General features: G+C 42.1%; 1 protein-coding gene across 1 annotated transcript; it reads right to left on the bottom strand.

Annotated features, from left to right (window-relative positions):
* Nucleotides 1-731: 731 nt before the first annotated feature.
* LOC104029376 (V-type proton ATPase subunit S1-like protein) lies at nucleotides 732-19,037 on the bottom strand. The gene is made up of 7 exons (XM_075727203.1): nucleotides 18,943-19,037; nucleotides 12,416-12,456; nucleotides 11,528-11,589; nucleotides 9,553-9,785; nucleotides 3,215-3,265; nucleotides 2,247-2,490; nucleotides 732-1,034 (listed from the first exon to the last, which is right to left on the bottom strand). Exons 1-7 carry the CDS (start codon nucleotides 19,035-19,037, stop codon nucleotides 732-734), a joined length of 1,029 nt encoding a protein of 342 aa, XP_075583318.1.
* Nucleotides 19,038-19,285: the final 248 nt, after the last annotated feature.

The raw sequence follows: 19,285 nt of genomic DNA, 5'->3' as shown, positions 1-19,285 counted from the left end.
ATCCGTCTTCTGGCGTGGAGTTGAGCCGGGAAGTTAAGGGTAAGCCTTTGACCAGATGTCTACTGTTCTCCCACTAGATCCTTACAGTAAGCCTCCAGCTTAGACAGAGAAAAGTATCAAGATGCTCCTGTACCCAAGCCATCACTATTTCATCAGTGTAGTGGACAGCACACAGCTTATATGCCTCTGAAGACTCCAAAGGAGGAAAAGGAGTTTATGAGGACAAGGAGGAGGGGATGTAACTTGGAAAACAAAAGGAAAACACATACTGAGAAAGGAATGGATGCTATTTTGTCAGGACACAGAGCAGGGATGAAGCATGGATGAAACAAATAAAAAACCAGGAAAAATCTCGCCTTCTGAAAGAATAAGCAAAGAGATTTTTTTTTATTTTGCAATTTTTTGTATCTTTATTTAATTTCAAAGTCTTTGTTACTGATTCTCTCTTCAAGACTTGGTAAGCTGGATGAAAAGATACGCATTTTGGTTTTGTACTACAGGAATAAACTTCCACAATATGAAATCTCTTACTCACAATGGAAATTCTTTTCTCTCATCTTGTTTCCCATGGCATCTTGGAGATGGTTATCAATAAATAACAGACAGTAACTGGCTAAACAGTCTGTTACCTACTTTTCCTTTCATCATCTGGTGAAAAATCTCCACAAACTACACACAACAGTGCCAGCAGAAGGAAATACCACTTGTTTCACTGAGACAGATGCATACTGCTAAATATAGATTTTAAAGAACTGTTGGTTTCTAAGTTCATAGGATTCATTTCCACTGCTTCTCAGTGGTTCTTTCTCATCTCCCATGTCATTGTCTTTCATCTGTGCAAAATAGGCAGAAGAAGCTTTGCATTCATAGTGCCTGTCAAGAGATTTCAGGTGGATCAACATATGAAGAGCATAGACAAGAACCAGCAGCAGAATCAGTGACATAACCAATCCCATAAGTATTGCTGGAGAGAAAAAGGATGCACAGTCTTTTGCATAGGCAAAATGTCCTTCTCGAATGTTAAAACCTTGAATCTACAAAGAGAACAAAAGGGCTTATATTAAATAAAGTACTTGCATCACAGTTACAAACAACTTCACGAATTTGCTTCTGACGCCAGTAAGAATTTTTAATTTAATACCTGCTCATTGCAAAATTGCATCTATCAGTGCTAGCTGGAGTTAATGTTCAGTGTTTATCCAGGTCAGTCTTCTAGAAACTGCCAGTTATTCTAATCGCCTTCACTATGCTGCCCAAAGGATTTGCAGTTGTGTTTTAAAACAAAATCTTCTGTGATCACTCTTGTTAGCCCAGTAATCTTTAATTGTAAGCATGGTACCTGTCAAACTAACAGTGCACTTCCAGCAAAATAAATCTCCAGAATCTCTGTTTCAAACTGCATAAACTTCAACATGACAAACAAGGAAATATTCTCAATTGCCTACTCTAATATTAGATTTTTCTCACCAGATCCAAGTGTGCAGTATATGGCAGTAAATCAGCTAAACTACATGAAGTGGCATTCAACTATGGCAAATACCAGTAAGTTTTATTTGTGGCTTCAGTTCTAACGTGAAGTTTACCAGACTGGCATTCAGGGAATTTACTGTCTGCTCCACTGAATCGCTCCATGGGCATTTATCACATGGTGAGAAAAGGGGGATCAGCTTTCCCCCTCAATCCCCTTTTTCAGCTATTCATGCCGTATGACTTAGGTATCTAAAAGCAAGACATCCTAGTCTGGTTGTCTTAGGCTCCCTTATTGCCAAACACACAGAAAAATAGGCACTTTCAGAAGATGATTAATCTCATCCTAAAATAACGACTTAAGATGAGTCAGAGGAATTATCCACGGGCTTTAGAGGCAGGCTGGGGTGACTATAATCAGGGCACAGGGTTAAAATTACTAGCCATCAAAGGTAAAGTGAGATGTATCACATACCTGGTGACTGATGCAGTTATTGATGCCAGGTTTAAGAGCCCAGTTCAGAGAGATGTAACACTGAAAGTTAAATTCACTACCCACACTAAAGGGAAACCCAAGCAAGAGATTACAGAAAATCTATATAGCCTTTCATTTCCTTTGACAGGAAGATAAGTATAATAATTTAAGTCTTCATTTCTCTTTCAAGTTCCATGGAGATCCTGCAAACTGTACATGGAAGGTCATTATACTCGGCAGTGAAGTACAAAATTTCCCATCAGTCTACCTTTGGGATCCATTTGGCTTAATTCCATGACATTACCTGGAAATCAATAAAAGTAACTTCCCAAAGCTTTGAAAGATCATTTGTAGAGCTGGGTATGAGGAGTGCATCATATCTCTGCAAGCTGCTCACATGTTCACAGTGGTAGGAGTAACTGGCCGGTGCATATATTCTGGTTGCATTAAATGTTGCTTGTATGGAGTGGTTGTAAAGAAGTTGCAGTCTGTGTAAACTGAACCAGCTCTGAACAGACAGCTGGTAATAGCTGGTTGTTAGTAAGAATCTGAAAATATTGTATGGGAAAAAAGATGAATAAGAAAGCAAGTCTAACGAAGAGCTGGAACTATTATATTCACATGTTGAACAATCTTAGAAGGCACATTGGTATTACCACAGTTTCATCCATTTATATCAGTGTGAGCTCTAGCTCCTTCTGTGGAGTCTGGAAAATTATTTGAGTTTCTTCATTGTTGCAGCTGAAGAAGTTTGCTGCTCTCTCATACAGTGAGAGGAAAGGTGAGGGATTTTTCCTAAATGACTGAGAAAAATCTGTATGCAACATTGGTATTGTACTTCCATCCAAGATATAAGAAATTATTTATCAAGAAATGTTGTTTTCTTTGATCATCAAGAAGCAAACATAAAGTAGGTCACAGTCGGATGCCTGAGCAGCCCACACTATCAGTTCTTGCGGCAAAATTCCCAGACAAAAATGTAGCTAATTAGCAAGGATTAGCAAAAATCTCAGACATGGGAAGATTCTATGCAAAAGAGATGACCTGAACTTTTCCCATTAATAGAAAAGTCAACACAGAAGAAATGCCTTAATAAAACAAGGCAGGCAAATGACAGACCTATTAAATGCAGGTGTCTTGATTATACAATCAACGGTTCTATCACATTAGTTTTGCTTAACAAATTCTCCTAAAACAAACTGCACAAGCAGCTGCGTAACAATGGATATGAATATGTGATTATCTAATATTTTCTTTATGATATAAACTTACCTAATAACAAGACCCTTTAGATTGCCAATGTCACCAAACTTCAGAGAAAGCCTAGGTCAAAAAGCAAGTAACATCAGGCTAGATAAAAACTTCAGAAATCTTAAGAGAAAAAAAGAAGCACATAAGATTAAGCATAGTTATACGTGGAACCTTTTGCTTAGTATACCTTTGAAGTCAGAGGGAAAAAAACCTGAAAGGATTAAATCTTCCTCCAGTAAAATCCAGTACTTCAGCTGTTAATTTGAAGGAGGCCTAGACTACCCAGAAAGAACAGAACTGCATGCTCAACTTTCAACACAATTCAGTTCCACTGCTTCCAACATTGGTTGACAATTAGGTTCATTTGATCTGTGTTCTCCTCAAGCCATGACATCTTAGTCATGAATCAACCTCTACATGTCATTAGAAAGTGTAAACAGCCACATTATTCTCATCTGTTTAGACACTAGGGCATAACAAATGCAGATGACATTTCAGTTCAAATTTCACACATGTGCATCATTAGAGCCATATAAACACATTGGCTGTGAGTTAGCTCTACAAAGCTTATGTGTGGTGCGCATGGGCACCTGAAGTTTACTAAAGTGAAAGGCCCTAGGAGGTTAATTGTAAACTAATGCATACTCTACCACCCTTCCACCATCTCTGGAATTAATGCATTGTACAGTGCATGATTAAGTGGTATACATTTAAATAATATTAAAATAACATTTTGCCTCTTAAAACCTGCATAACAGATTCTCACTGTTGACCTAGCATTTTCAGACTATGCTAGAGACAAAACATAGTGAAACCATGCAGCATCTGAAATACTTCTGAACCTAAAGCTGAAGAAAATTTAAAAAAAAAAAAACCAGCTAGCCCTGTGATTTTATATGATATCTACGCTTCTTGTACCTTGACTAACATTGGTCCAATAAGCCAGGACACTGAATCTAGACTATCCCTTACTCTACTACAAAGGGAAATCACAGACAGTTCAGGATTAGACACAGGCAAATACAGCATTAAAGCCAGTGGTCTGATCCAGAAGTTGGTGCATAAAAAAAAAAGCCACAGGTTTGATTATTATATTCGTATAGCAAATACATGTTCAGTGCCAAATATTTTCTCCCGGCTCGAGCTACTTTCCAATGATCAGACAGTATAAAGCAGCTTGAAAGCTGACCTAAAGCCACAACAGAGTATTGTATTAACAAAGAAAGCTGGAGAAGAGAGAAATTTAAGGGACTTTTCTGAGGTGAGAAAAATTGGGCAATGTGTCATGTGAGCACTCACCCATCAACTGTCATAATTTGCAGAGAGGAAATTAGAAAGCAAAAGCCCAGCTAGAACTCAATCTGGCTACTGTTGTAACAGATAATAAAAAATTTTTCTACAAATACATTAACAACAAAAAGAGAGCCAAGGAGAATCTCCATCCTTTATTGGATGCAGGGGGGAACATTGCCACCAAGGATGAGGAAAAGGCTGAGGTACTTAATGCCTTCTTTGCCTCTGTGTTTAACAGCCAGACCAGTCATTCCCAGGGTTTTCAGCCCCCGAGCTGGAATACAGGGACAGGGAGCAGAATGAAGCCCCCACAATCCAGGAGGAAGCAGTTAATGACCTGCTATGCCACCTGAACACTCACAAGTCTATGGAGCTGGACAGGATCCACCTGAGAGTACTGAGGGAGCTGGCAGAGTTGCTTACCAAGCCACTCTCCATCATCTATCAGCATTCCTGGTTAACAGGGGAGGTCCCAGAGGACTGGAGGCTCGCCAACATGACACAACATCTACAAGAAAGACCGGAAAGACGATCAGGGGAACTAGAGGCCTGTCAGCCTGACCTTGGTGCCGGGAAAGATTATGGAGAGGTTCATCTTGAGTACGCTCAACAGGCATGTGCAGGTCAACCAGGGGATCAGGCCTAGCTACAATGGGTTCACGAAAGGCAGGTCCTGCTTGACCAACCTGATCTCCTTCTATGACCTGATGACCCACGTAGTGGATGAAGGAAAGGCTGTGGATATCATCTACCTGGACTTCAGCAAAGCCTTTGACACCATCTCCCACAGCATTCTCCTTGGGAAGCTGGGAGCTCATGGCCTAGGCAGGTGTACTCTTCACTGGGTAAAAAAATGGCTGGGTGGCCAAGCCCAGAGAGGTGTGGTGAATGGAGTTAAGTCCAGTTGGTGGCCAGTCAGGAGTGGTGTTCCCCAGGGATCTGTTTTGGGGCCAGCCTTGTTTAATATCTTTATCAACGATCTGGATGAGGGGATTGAGTGCGCCCTCAGTAAGTTTGCAGATGACACCGAGTTGAGTGGGAGTGTCGATCTGCTGGAGGGTAGGATGGCCCTGCAGAGGGATCTGGACAGGCTGGACCGATGGGCTGAGGCCAACTGTATGAGGTTCAACAAGGCCAAGGGCCAGGTCCTGCATTTCGGTCACAACAACCCCATACAACGCTACAGGCTTGGGGAAGAGCGGCTGGAAAGCTGCCCAGTGGAAAAGGATGTGGGGGTGCTGCTTGACAGCCAGCTGAACATGAGCCAGCAGCATGCCCAGGTGATCAAGAAGGTCAACAGCATCCTGGCTTGTATCAGGAATAGTGTGGCCAGCAGGAGCAGGGAAGTGATTGTGCCCCTGTTCTCAGCACTGGTGCAGCCGCACCTGGAATACGGTGTCCAGTTTTGGGCCCCTCAAGACAAGAAAGACATTGAGGTGCTGGACCGTGTCCAGAGAAGGGCAATGAAGCTGTTGAAGGGTCTGGAGCACAGGCCTTATGAGGAGCGGCTGAGGGACCTGGGGTTGTTTAGCCTGGAGAAGAGGAGGCTGAGGGGAGACCTTATCGCTCTCTACAACTACCTGAAAGGAGGTTGTAGGGAGGTGGGTGTTGGGCTCTTGTCCCAAGTAGCTAGCGATAGGACAAGAGGAAATGGGCTCAAGCTGCGCCAGGGGAGGTTTAGATTGGAAATTAGGAAAAATTTCTTCATGGAAAGAGTGGTCAAGCATTGGAACAGGCTGCCCAGAGAGGTGGTGGAGTCCCCGTCCCTGAAGGTGTTCAGAAAACAGGTAGACATGGCACTGTGGGACATGGTTTAGTGGGAATGGTGATGTTGGGTTAATGGTTGGACTGATGATATTAGAGGTCCTTTCCAACCTTAATGATTCCTAGTTTTACTTCCATTAAAAAATAATCCAGCCACCAAGCCAGGAAACATGAAATTAATTATTACTCTCCCCTTAATTGGTTTAGGGGTGGAGTCGGTAGTGTTATGTTAATGGTTGGACTGGATGATCTGAAAGGTCTTTTCCAACCTAAATGATTCTGTGATTCTATGATTCTATAATTTGGGTCAGTCCTTAAATGTGAGATTACAGAGCAACATTCAAGCCAGTTTTTCCCTTACTTCTCTGCAACAGTCAAATGCAGGTTGACTGAAAATCTAACACACGACTTGTATTTGGCAATTACGCTGACTCATGAGCCCAGATTATCCATTTTCCTACCTGTAGCATTATCCATTTTCCTATCTGTAGAGCATGATTTCTACATATAGGGGCTTCAATTGGTACTTTGGTGCTGTCAGTGGCAATGGATGAATGGATACTTGAAACATAGAATTTCTAATGACTTGATACACAGAATCTAGCAGAGATGCCACAGAACTGTTCATGCAGTCTGTCAAATGTCCTGACAAATCCCTCCTAGCAAGAGCTCAGAGTAAGACAGGACTTTCTTGGTTAGGATTCTGGAGCACATTCAAACGGCAGGAGTCAGTGGGACTAGTATTTCTCAGTGTATTCCAAATAAACAAAGTATAGAACATGCAAGAAAGCAAAATCTTTGGGAAAGGGTAGCATTTTCCTCCTTCTCTCCGCAGAAAAGAGGAGAAAAGGCTCAGTAGTCATACTACGTCTCTTGACCCTAGGAAAAAAATGCCAGCCTCAGCTTCAAACTAAGCATCAGGGTCCTGCTTGACTTTAGCAGCTGTGTCCCTAGTTCTAGGCTACACAGAAAACTATGGGAGAAACAAAGAGAAAGATCAGAAAACATGGCAGATGAGATCTGGACCCACAGATTTTGCAATCAAACCTCAGATATGGTGAAACACTCATAAAAGGCATGTCAAGGGTATGCTGTAGAGTTGTTCTCGTTCCTTACTCTTCCTGCAGCTTTTGTAATGAATAATGTGTTCTATAAATTCCCAAATATCTTCCATCATAATACATCAAGCAGAATATAAAGCCCTGTGGTGGGTCGACCCCAGCCAGCAGCTAAGACCCATGCAGCCACTCACTTAGTCCCCCAGCACCCCACAACAGGACAGGGGAGAGAATAGGAAGAGCAAAAGAGACAGAACTCATAGGTCAAGATAGAGTTTAATAAGTGAAGGAAAGAGGGGGGAAAAAAAACGCAAAGTTTTGCAAGGGCAATCACTGACCATCTTCCATGAGCAGACCAATGCCCAGTGAATCTCTGAGCAATGGTCACCCTGGAAGACACCCAGTTTTTATTGCTCAGCATGACGTTATATGGCAGGGAATAAAACTTTGGCCAACTTGGGTCACCCGTCTAAGGACTGTCCACTCCCAGCCTCTTGCCAACCTCAGCCCACTCGCTGGGGGCGCAGACTGACAAACACAGAAAGCCTGGCCGCTGTGCAAGCACTGCTCAGCAAGAGTCAAAACACTGGTGTGTTATCAACACTGTTTTAACCACAGACCCAAAACACAAGAGAATTACCTCCCTCCCAGCCAGGGCCAGGACAAGTCCTAATTTCTTAGAACTATTTACAGAATGAAGCATCCACTACTGTAACCAGACTGCAGAGGCACAAGTGACAGACAGGTAGACAGAGTAGCCTGCTCAAATCTAACAGTCTCCAAACAGCAGCTCCAGTAGGAGTTTGCAGTCCACCACTGCACTGTCTTTCTGATGTTTCAAGCCTTACGAACAGCTATAAAACTACACTTCATGTTTTGAAACCCTTACTTTTGCAGGAGTATATTTTCTATTAGATTACAATCATTACTAATAAGACTAAGATTATCTCTGAATTGCAGACCAGAACAGAAGAAGGAATGTTTGTTATTATTTTTTATTTTTAAAATAATATTATTCCATTCTCTACCTCTGCCTTTCAAAACATAGTGCCGGATTAGTTCACATGCTGATGATGTAAAACTCAGGCTACCTTGTTGAATACTATGAACCACAGGTAGAAAACCTGGCTTCTTTTTCTACTATGCTTTTAGTTTTCTTGTAACCTCACTAAAATTTCTGTGCACCTGGAGTTATCCTTCACAGATGTATAATCAGAAAGAGGTAACACTTTCTGTGGAAACATCTTTAGACATACAGGTGAAATATTGTACAGGAATTAAATGAAACTGCTGGGTTTGGTCATGTTATTTTTATTCTTGCATGTCGTTACAGATTTAAACTCCACTTATGGGGTAGACTCAATGCGTGCGTTCAGCATATGTCCAGTTAGGCATCCACCTCCTAATTTTTGGACTGTTGCCTACCAGAGTGGAATCAATGACCTGGTGTTAGACACGAAGCCAGCCAGCATACTACATGGAGGGAGAGAAGTGGTCAGGTACACTGCAAAGGAAATCAAAAAACCTATGTGCCTTCCTAGTCTGGCCATGGGATTGGAGGATTTTGGATCCAGTTAGATTAATATATAGCTGTCACCCAGGTTTAGAAGGAGCAAACCATTGTGCTGTCATGCTGAAGAAATTCGTGACAGACTGGGATGCAGAGTTCAGGTTTTTGGAGACTCTTCAGGTCTGTAAGTGAGTGTAGTGAATTCACTTTTCAGCTTCAGCAACTCATGGATCACATCCTAGGACTTGGGGCTACCTAGCTCTGTTTCTAAATACACATCTGCATCTTGTATCAATGGTTTACATTACTGCTGACACACATCCTACAAAGGGATAAGTAGTCATGCATGGCCAGCCCCTAAGCCCCCAAATTCAGTGTAGGATCCAATATTCAATCTCCCAAGCAGCTACATAAAACAGTCGGAGACTAAAGAGATCAACAGCTTCAGCCTCACAGGTACTAAGAGCAAAACTGGCTGGCCACAAGGACTGACTACACCACTACAAAAGGTGAAGACAGCTATGTACATCCATGTGCCCCATGAAAGACTGGTCTGAAAGGATATAACCCACGCTGTACTACTGCCTGCAACATCAGGACATTATAGGAAGGAGCTTGTCCCTGGGGCTCTACATAATACATACACATAATACAAGGTCTGTTTCCTTCAGTATGTATTTACTAGACTTGTTATCTGGGACTGGTTCCACTGGCAGAGTAGAATGCCACCTTACATTGCATTGTCCTCACTGCAGTTTGAATCTCCAACATCCACTGTTGCATGGGCACCAAATGTCTTCTCCGTCAAATCCAGCTGTGTGTGGTTTTCAAACTTAATCATGATCCTCTTGGCCCAGAAGAGAATGCAGGGGACACCATTAACCGTGACGTTGAGAGGGCTGTGGCTGAATGGCCTCCAGGATGCTCTTTCCCACTGTCCTTTCCTGCTCAAGTTGTAGCTGACAACCTGATTGACCACATAAAAGATCAGTATCAGAAGATGCGTATTTCAGGACTTACTCTCCATCCTACCAGAATAAATGAGGCCAGCACTTGGAGAGCATCTGTGGAGTCAGTTCTCAGCTGCAGCAGTACTGAACTGAGGAAGCAGAGAAATCTTTGGCTAACAACCCCTTCCCACCACAGGAGTGGCACCATACAGACCTCTAGCTCCAGCACAACTGGCCAGAGAGCCAATATAAGTTATATTTATTCTACTAGCGTAGTATCACTGGGGCAAGCCACATTCTTAGCATGCTCCCATCTCACCGTAGAGCTGCCCAATATAAAAAATTGAAACAAAGCCAGAATCACAAGGTGCTCACCCCAGCAGAACACTCTCTAGGACACCTGTAAGAATCACTTCAACACAATAAAGAGGACTCAGCTTTGGTCAAGGACAGAGCCTACCACACTGAAAGCACACTAGGCAGCTGTCGAGGTGAAAGAAATGTCCAAGTCTACATCTACCTGCAGACAGTTTGGCTCCCGATGGCTTTAAAATCGGGAAAATGCCTCCTGCAGAAAAGGATAACTCAAGTATGGATCCCTGCCTTTACAAAATCAGTTGTTTGCAAGATTAAAACATGGGGACTGCAGCTTCCATGACATCCGTAGACATTAGAAAAAGGCTATCCCTTCTAAGCCAAATTTCATAGCAAAAGGAGGACAATTTGGCTGTCAGGCAATATAACTTGAGACAGTGAGTCAGGGCTCAGAAATTACTTCAAAATTTAACTGTCATTTCCATATTTCAAACTAAAATCTCCAGACACCAACTCTTTTCCATCTATACATATGTCCTATCTGAATGTGATAACATATACAATGTCTGCATGGCTGTTTTGCATGTCATATGATTAAGCAAGTTCAAATCACGTACAAAGAGAGGTATTCTGAGTCCCAGTCATAAAGAGCACCTTACAAGGCTCCAGAAGGGACGTGTTAAGCCCCAAAGCTTCGTCTTGGCTTAAAGAGAGATTTCTTTTTTCTGTTCAGATTAGCAAATCACATCTCCCAGCTTAGACCCTGAAAGACCCCTTTTGATACTTGACCTTACATATGGCACAAGACTGCTTTAGGATTAAAATTAGTAAGTACTCGCAGCAACAAGCTGAAAGCATGGTCAGAAAACGTGATGCAACAGCCGGCAAGAAATGCTGACCATCACTGTCATTTGTATAATGATAAGGCTGGCTTCTCAGAAGTACAGATGAGAGAGATTTAATCAACAGATTATTCACATTAGATTGCAACATTTGCAGGTTTTTGATAAGGAAGCCTTTTATGCTGTTTTTGACAAGACCTACAGGCTGGACTCAGGAAAAACTCCCACTAATTTTAAACAATCAGCAGTTTTGTTTCAGCTATTCTTTTAGTACCAAGTGATATAAGCAAATTACTGGTTGCAGCAGTCAAATGGCATTGTACAGAATATGGATGATAGGATTTGGTTCTTTCAGTAAGACCCTGTGCCCAAACCCACTGCCAGTCAGCACCAGTGACAGCAACTGAAGTCTCACTGCACTTCTCAGAAAAGCAGAAGATACCTTGTACAGCAGGTGGTGAATCAGTACCACATCACAATGATTTAGACAGTTTTGTTGGCTATTTCTTGTAAACAATATATTATTTAATTCAATAAAGCACATTAAAGATATCAATGTGCTATAAAGAAAAATTCACAAATCCAGTTCCTTCAAACATTACCTGTGTAATTGCTGCTTGATTTACATTCAGTTTTGGCTTCACACTACCGTCATAACCTCGACCTGCAGAAGAAAGTATGTTATTAGCCTACAAAGAAAACATCTAATCATTTATAAAAACATAATCTTGCATGATCTTATGCAAACAATAATTATCCCTGCACGAAATGTGTATGTCAGAATACCTGATTTTGTTCTCGAAAATATTTGGCTTGCTGCAAATACTGCCTTTAATACATCCATTTTCTAGTTTAGCTTATCTTACTCATACAACAAAGTTACTCTTCTTTTCATTTAACATCTTGCCATCCTTACTGGGAAGAACTCCAGTGCCCAAAAAATGACAGGATTCAGCCTATACACGTATTTATTCATCACAAACACCCCTAACAAAAGCTTCTTATTTCTTCATACAGCAGACTTTCTTGTCAAAGGGTGTGTGTTGAATTGCATGGCAAAAGCGTGTAACTATGGGTGGGAATTTCTTTCCCTACGCTGGCCAGAGATGCAAAGTTGTGATAAATAACCTGACAGCCTGACTGCTTGCCAGGAGACTGAAGTTTCACAGATGACAGATCATTTCATGGACACTCTCACAGCTCCATCCTTCAAACATTTAACTCTATTTTAATTCAGTTAAAAAAAAAAGAGAGTGAATACTTCTTTCTTCTACATTCTCACTGTATCTCAGAGTCAGTCAGTAAATTATTATTTTAACCAGGCAAATCCTTTAAAGGGTATTTTCTAAAGAGGGATATCCTTTAACAACACATTTGACAGAACAGTCACTAATGCCAACAGAAGCGACATCTGGAAATGAAGATCTTTTACAGCCGCACTAACAGAGCCAGTATCCAGCCACTCAGCCCACAGAAAAAAAAAGCCTTACCATTCCTTTGCAGAGAATCTTGATCTGCAAATGCACGTGAACTAGAAGAGAGGAGAAAAATATTTACTGTACAGCATCTGGATTTAAAGTCTGCAGCAAGTTTACTTGGGGAGAATTCATGTTCCTGCTTCGTTCAATAAAACATTGAAAATGTAACTCAGATCCTTGGCTGGTTAATGTCACAGGAACAGGGCAAATTAATCCCAAAGCCAGTGTACCCAGGCTAAAAATTCCTCGTTTTCAGAGATTCCTCAAGAGGATCAGCCCCGCCAGGCATTCCTGTGTCCTTATCATATTGACTAAAGGCTTCATTACCCATCTTGTCCCTTTCCATGGGACATCAGTTCTGGGTTAGAGACTGAACCTGTTCCAGCCCACAAGCACAGGAACACAAGGATAGCGCTGCACCATCCTCAGCCCCCAGTGAGGATCAGAAGCAAAATGTTGAATTCCTCTAGGATAGAACAAAGTACTGGGCTAGTATGCCTTAAACCCAATCTAAAGACAGCTCCTGAATGGTTCCAGACAATCCCAAATCCCATGGAAGTCAGATGCAAGGTAGGGAGCAAGTGAAGCACATCTCAAGTAACAGCTACCAGGCTAGTGAAATTTTCAACCTTTGATTTTCTTCTTTGGTACAAGTTAGGGATAAGTCTTCAGCTGGTGCAAGTATGATCTGCTTTCCTGAACTAGAGAATCAAGCCCAGTAGATTCATGTACATCATCCAAAGACCTACAAGATCAAACAAAGTCCAAAAAACCGGGCTCTCCCTTAGGACCAGACTCCACTCCTTCCATCACAGGAAGACCTTCCTGCCTCCTCCACACCACAGCAGCTTCCTTGGGACCTGTAGCCCCCTACAGTGGATTGATCTACTGAGCTGATAACCACATGTCCACTTCTCACATTTGCTGTCAGTGTTCCCCAGCAGGCGAACACACCGGCCATTCTGGCTGAGAGAGTTGGGATTGTTCAGCCTGGAGAAGAGAAGGCTGCGAGGAGACCTTATTGCGGCCTTTCAGTACTTAAAGGGGGCCTACAGGAAAGATAGGGAGAATCTTTTTAGCAAGGCCTGTTGTGACAGCACAAGGAAGAAAAACAGATTTAGAGAGGATATAAGGAAGAATTTTTTTCCAATGAGGGTGGTGAAGCACTGGCACAGGTTTCCCAGAGAGATGGCAGAGGCCCCATCCCTGGCAACATTGCAGGTCAGGTTGGACGGGGCTCTGAGCACCCTGGTCTGGTTAAAGCTGTCCCTGCTCACTGCAGGGGGGCTGGGCTAGATGACCTCTAAAGGTCCCTTCCAACCCAAAGCATTCTGTGATTCTATGATTCTATGATCCTGCACTCGCAGCCAAGTATCATTCCACAGAGACTCTGTACACGCTGCCCAACTCCTGCCCGCACAGTGCCCTCCAGGCCATAAGCGATGGTGGGGCTGGAGCTGCCTCACAGCCACTTCACGTGGAAATACACTTCCATCTTCTTTTCTTGCCTTGTTTCTTACCAGCTTTCCAACCCACCACAAAAGCAAAATAATTAAAATAATATACATAAACACCAGCACATAAGGACTAGGAATAAAAGCAGTTTTCAGTATTTATGTGTAAATTGTACCATAAGGTATTTGAATTGCAGGGTCAAGCCTTGGCCTCACTAGGGAGAGCCCTTGAACAGCTGGGTGATCCCGTTCCCCGATGGACTCCCTAGGTAGGGGGATCTGTGTTACCCACTAGCATGTACTGCAGGAGTGATCCCAACCTAACTTCCATTGCGGCATCCTTAATGGCAGATAAATACGAGTACGATCAACGTAACGCCAACAAAGGAGAAACATGGGATGGCTTAGAGTGTGCCTCGCTTGCTGCCATGCCCATGCGGCTCTGGCAGCCAGGGAGTTCGATCACACTGAACCTGGCTTGTCTGAAACCCATGGCAATGTTACCAGCTTCAGCAAAGCCCAGATTTCACATGCAATGTCTTGTTTGCCCTCAGCAGGCTTTTTCTTCTCACCAGTGTCTCTCCAGCGAGAATGTCCTTTTGCAGGCAGGCTCTCTGCTGCCACAAATAGATCTCCTATGTCCCCTTGCAAACACCTCAAACCCAGAAGGAAAAACAGACAAAAGTGAAGCAGAGTCTGTATTCCAGCTTGTTGCTTTGCCGCCAAACACCAGGTCTGATGAGCAGCTTTGCTCCAGACTGTCGGGAAGGCGGCTCAGTCCCTTCAGCAACCAGGGCAATCAAGCAGAAGACAGTCTCCAGAGAAGACGTAACACAGACAAAAAGACAGCTAGGCTCTGCAGCACCGCAGCAGTGACTGTGATCTGAGCTGAAAGAACCTTAAAAAGATCTTACATTCAAAAAAGTGCAAGGTAGGTAACACTGTTTAAAATCAATCTAGCAGTTTTAATTAAATATAGTGAGACCAACTCTCTCCTCAGTTGGAGCTGTTAAATCCCAGTGACTTCAAGGAGGCTGTGCACTTTCACAGTGGGTCCCGTTCCCCACCACTGTACTGCCGGAGCTGAAGTTAGCACTGAGCTGAGGTCTCTGAGCTGAGGTCTCTAAGCTGCCCAAAGGTCTCGTCCCAGTAGCGAGCAGCCTTCAGAGATGGGTGGAAATAATCCTCATTTTGACTGCTAGGTAACGAAAGACATGTCTACAATGGACCGAATTTTGCTTTCCTGTTCAGGTAAAACCCTCTCTTAGGTTGTTTAATGATTAGGAGCGTGGGTTTTGTGATTTGATGCAGACTTATTTTTCTTTTCTAGTCTTCTTTCATAACAGGTTGTGCCTTCAGGCTGGAAAAGGCAATTTTGGGGTATTTTATTCATGATAATAGCTAAAAAAATGAGGCACTCCAAAAGGAAATTAATGTAAATGATTTATTTATACTAACTTCAGTTAGATTTCATTGTACCTATATATATTTAGTTATGCTTAGTTATATTTGTCGCTCCTCCCTATATACACAATTAAAAGCCCATTACTCCAGTTTGGAAATCAGCATGCTGTAGTGTGCAGACTAAAACATCAGGATGAGAGGAGACTGGTGTAAAATTGTGTAATTCATTTCATCCTCCCACTGGACTTGAAAGGTTTTTATATTGTTCTGGGAAGAGAAAGGGATATTTTTGTTTTCCTGATTGTCAATTTAAAAAAAAAAAAAAAAATCATTACTTAGCTTCCTCTCTGGGATAAGGCTAATACCATGGTCATGTCAGTTAAATCACCTTGAGGAATGTTAGCTGATAGGCAACACCAAGCCTTGAGGACACCATGCAATGAATATACGAGGCACACTCATTGTGAATGCCCCTGTGGGGTTACATCCTGAGCAGCACCGTTATAACCAGCCTCCATGCAGCCCACAGGCGCAGGCTGGGAGCTCGTGACAATGCAGTTTGACTCCGGTACAACACATGCAAACCCACAGCAATGTGCAGCCATGTTGCTCCAGAAGAAATGTCAAGTTTCTGCTCCCAGCATGAAGATAGTCAAATATAGATGAATGTGCACAGCTAATGAAATGCTCAGGCTTTCATGAGGAATACAGTGGAGAGAGTGACCCGGGAACCAGTGCTAAGTACCACAGTATGACAAAGCATTCTATGATTCTATGAAATACCATCAGCCACGTGGCAAGGCACCCTCAGGAGGCAGGCAGGGGCATGCAAGTGAAGTAACTCCACCTAGGTACTCCTGTTCATTACTCTGTTTATTAGCAATGCTGGTTGCCTCCTATCCTCCTGCACAATGCATGCAGCCCCGTTAGAGAAAGGCGAGGGAAATCCATCATGGCAAGGCTGGCAGTCTTTGCTTTGTCTTACTAAAGCCAGATTGCTATGGCACAGACAGTCTATTCAGTGGTGCAAGGGAAAGATCGCCTCCCGGTTTCTAAGCAAGCACAAGTTGATGTTGATGTTATCACATCCGTCAGCTGCCTTTGATGCTCATAACCCTGAGGTGTCACAGAAGTGTGTGATCTGTGACAGGAACAGGTGACCTTCAATAGCCATCCTACTGTCAAATCAGCAGCCTTTCCAATCAAAAGGCAAGCTGAAGAATTCACAGGTGAACTTGGGCAGCAAGGCCCTTTTGTCCTAGGCCGGAGCATGTTTCATAGAACAAAAGCATTGTAAGAAGAAATGGGAAAATAACAACAAATTAAAAATATGTATTTCCTTTTTTATATAAAAATGTTAAGTACATGTATAAGAGACAGGAAGCTAGCACTACAGCCTCCTCCTCCACTTCCTGCAAAACCATCAGCAAACAGTGGCTAGACCTGAAATCAGTGAGAGCAAATTATTTTTAGCACACTGAATTAGAGACTAGACTTTTAAATTTTTTTTTTTTCAGCCACTCTGCCCTAAAACTTCAAATTCAGTTGCAGACTTGGTATATGTCTTGATGACTAATATTTTTCCTTACCAATTTGTAAATAACTAGCCCAGTTACAGCCAGACATGTATGTTGTGTGTTAATTTACCACACCAAGTATGTCAGGGAACCCAAATGAAATTGGATTAGCCCTAATACAAAGCACTGGGATGACTAATCACTATGTAAAACCCAGGTAAATAAGATTATAAGTACAAAGAAGTGTAAATTCCCTCTTATCAGACGACATTATCCATCTACATAAGATAACCAAGTCTAGCTGGTTTGTCTGAAAAAGTTCATATAGGCTCCAGCCCTTGAAGACTTTCATGTGAGCAGTCTTTTGCCCACTCAGACAAGCCTCATGAATAAGCCTGGCACCCAACAGTGATCGACAGCCATAGACAGTTTTCAGGCCATCAGGTTAAAGGAAGCCACATTCACACAGTCTTTTCATATTGCTGCTCTGACAAACTGCATCAGATGGCAAAATGCACTCTACTGTAGTATTTCAATTACTCCAGAATTATCACTCTAATACTAACGTTGTCCAGCTGCAGACTACCTCACTGGCTGCTGAACTAGTTTCAATTAATTTATGAAGCATTTAATTGGAAAATAACATGTGAACCTTCAAAAGCACTAAAAACAGTTATGATGAAAGGTGATGAATGCTTGCCGAGTGCCTGGTAGCAGTAAACTGGTTGTCCTAGGGACATTCATTGGTCATTAGTAATTTCAATGAAGTTATTGAAATTATAAATGTGTAAGCCTGGGAGCTCAGATTCCAGGCAAAAGCTAATTCCTTCTAAGAAACATCCTAACACAAAATGTTAAGTTTTAAATGTATCTATTTTAGTTCTATCATTAAGAAATATCTACAAAGCCCATGACTCCTGCAGTTTTTAAATTTTAAAGTATTCTGTGTCATATTTTGGTATCTTCATGTGTGATTTGACACAGTGAGACAGATTTAGATAATTACATTGTAACGTACTGAGTACTGGGGTTTGATCTGCACTTTAATGGATGCCTGATAAGAACTGGATCAGAACAAAATACTCAAGCTTTCATTTTTAATATAAAAAAAGAAATTGAGCTTGTAGAACTTCTAGCAGATTAAAACTGTGCAGGCACAATCCCACCTCCACCGAATGCAAAGGCAAAATCCCCATTCAATTCACTGGCATCAAGATTGGAACTTCATTTCTTAATATTTATTAAAGTTCATGTAATGCTCTACTGCTTGCTCTCTCTCAGGTTTTTATCTGATTGCAGAAAAGTGCAATTATACTAGGAAGACACTAACAAATCTGAAAACTAGCAGAGCAGAGCAGCAAGTAAGCCATTTAAATGAAAACATATTGTAGTATTTATTGGTAACTGACTATCAGATCTCTTAATACAAGCTTAAGAAAATCACCACATGTCCTTCTTGCCTTAAATGCACAGATTTTACTGCCAGCTGTGATCTTCATCAGCATATTTGATCTGCGTGTTATTAGTGACTTTGGGGCATGATTCAACTGATACAGTTTAGGCTGTTTTCACTTTTGTAATTCTTGGCTCTAGAAAGTCCTCTTTCCCCTACTACGATTTGGGCTTCCTATTTACATTTCATTGAAGAACGAAATAGCACTATAAACAAGGATAAATCCAAATCGCTAGTAATTTTGTAAGTTTAATACTTCTTTGCAATATTGAACTCATGCTTCACATATTCATTCTACACAAGTAGAATATTTTAGCACCTATGTTTCTTGGAGTAGTTTTCACACCCTTGCTGTTATTCTGTTTATAACTTTGTTTTTACACAGACCAGGGAAAGTCAGTGTGAGAGTGATTAAAATGTAATGAAATGTAAGACAGATGCCCAGAAAACTCTCATTTTAAAACCATTTCTAGTATTGTTTATAGAATTGTTTTAAAGTCACATTTCTAATGCAGTGTAGGCTTCAAAATAATTCATTTCTGTATTAGCCCCAGGTGTTTTCAAACCTGAAAAGAAAATTCAAATCATGTCCTGACATTATAAACTGTGACTGAATCTGCTTCCACTCAGCACAAATGACCAAATTACAACATTTAAAGCATGCACTCAACTCCACCAACAGAGTTTGTGGATACACACTCAACGACTGACCTGCCATCCACTGTCGCAATAATTTGCTCCACAGACGCTGCAAATCCCACATACAAAAAAAGCAGTAGGAACCTAACGGCAGCATTTCTTCCCATTGAGAAGAGAGCCAGTGCCTCCACACCCAGCACATCTGCTCCTCTGGCCCAGCGGGCAGCCGGGTGCCCGCGCTCTGCCTGGCAGCATGACGGCAGCAGACCCAGCCAATCGGGGGCAGGATTCACCACTCCATCACTGCACCGCTGCCCACGGGATAAATCCTTCCTGTGCGCATATTTATTCGGATGGCAGACACCTACCGCTGGCACGTTCCAGCTTCCTTGTGAATGAAAGATTACGCATTCTG

This window comes from Pelecanus crispus, chromosome Z (genome assembly GCF_030463565.1).
Source record: "Pelecanus crispus isolate bPelCri1 chromosome Z, bPelCri1.pri, whole genome shotgun sequence".
NCBI lineage: Eukaryota > Metazoa > Chordata > Aves > Pelecaniformes > Pelecanidae > Pelecanus > Pelecanus crispus.
Note: the sequence above shows the minus strand (reverse complement) of the source record. Positions and strands in the feature narration are given on the sequence as shown.

What these genes read in the sequence shown, in the direction of transcription:
- LOC104029376 (XM_075727203.1), bottom strand. Translation starts at nt 19,037, where the DNA reads ATGGGAAGAAATGCTGCCGTTAGGTTCCTACTGCTTTTTTTGTATGTG. An exon ending in ATTGCGACAGTGGATGGCAG is followed by an intron (nt 12,457 to 18,942) that starts GTCAGTCGTTGA and finishes CCTCTCTTCTAG; the next exon opens with TTCACGTGCATTTGCAGATC. An exon ending in AGATTCTCTGCAAAGGAATG is followed by an intron (nt 11,590 to 12,415) that starts GTAAGGCTTTTT and finishes TTTCTTCTGCAG; the next exon opens with GTCGAGGTTATGACGGTAGT.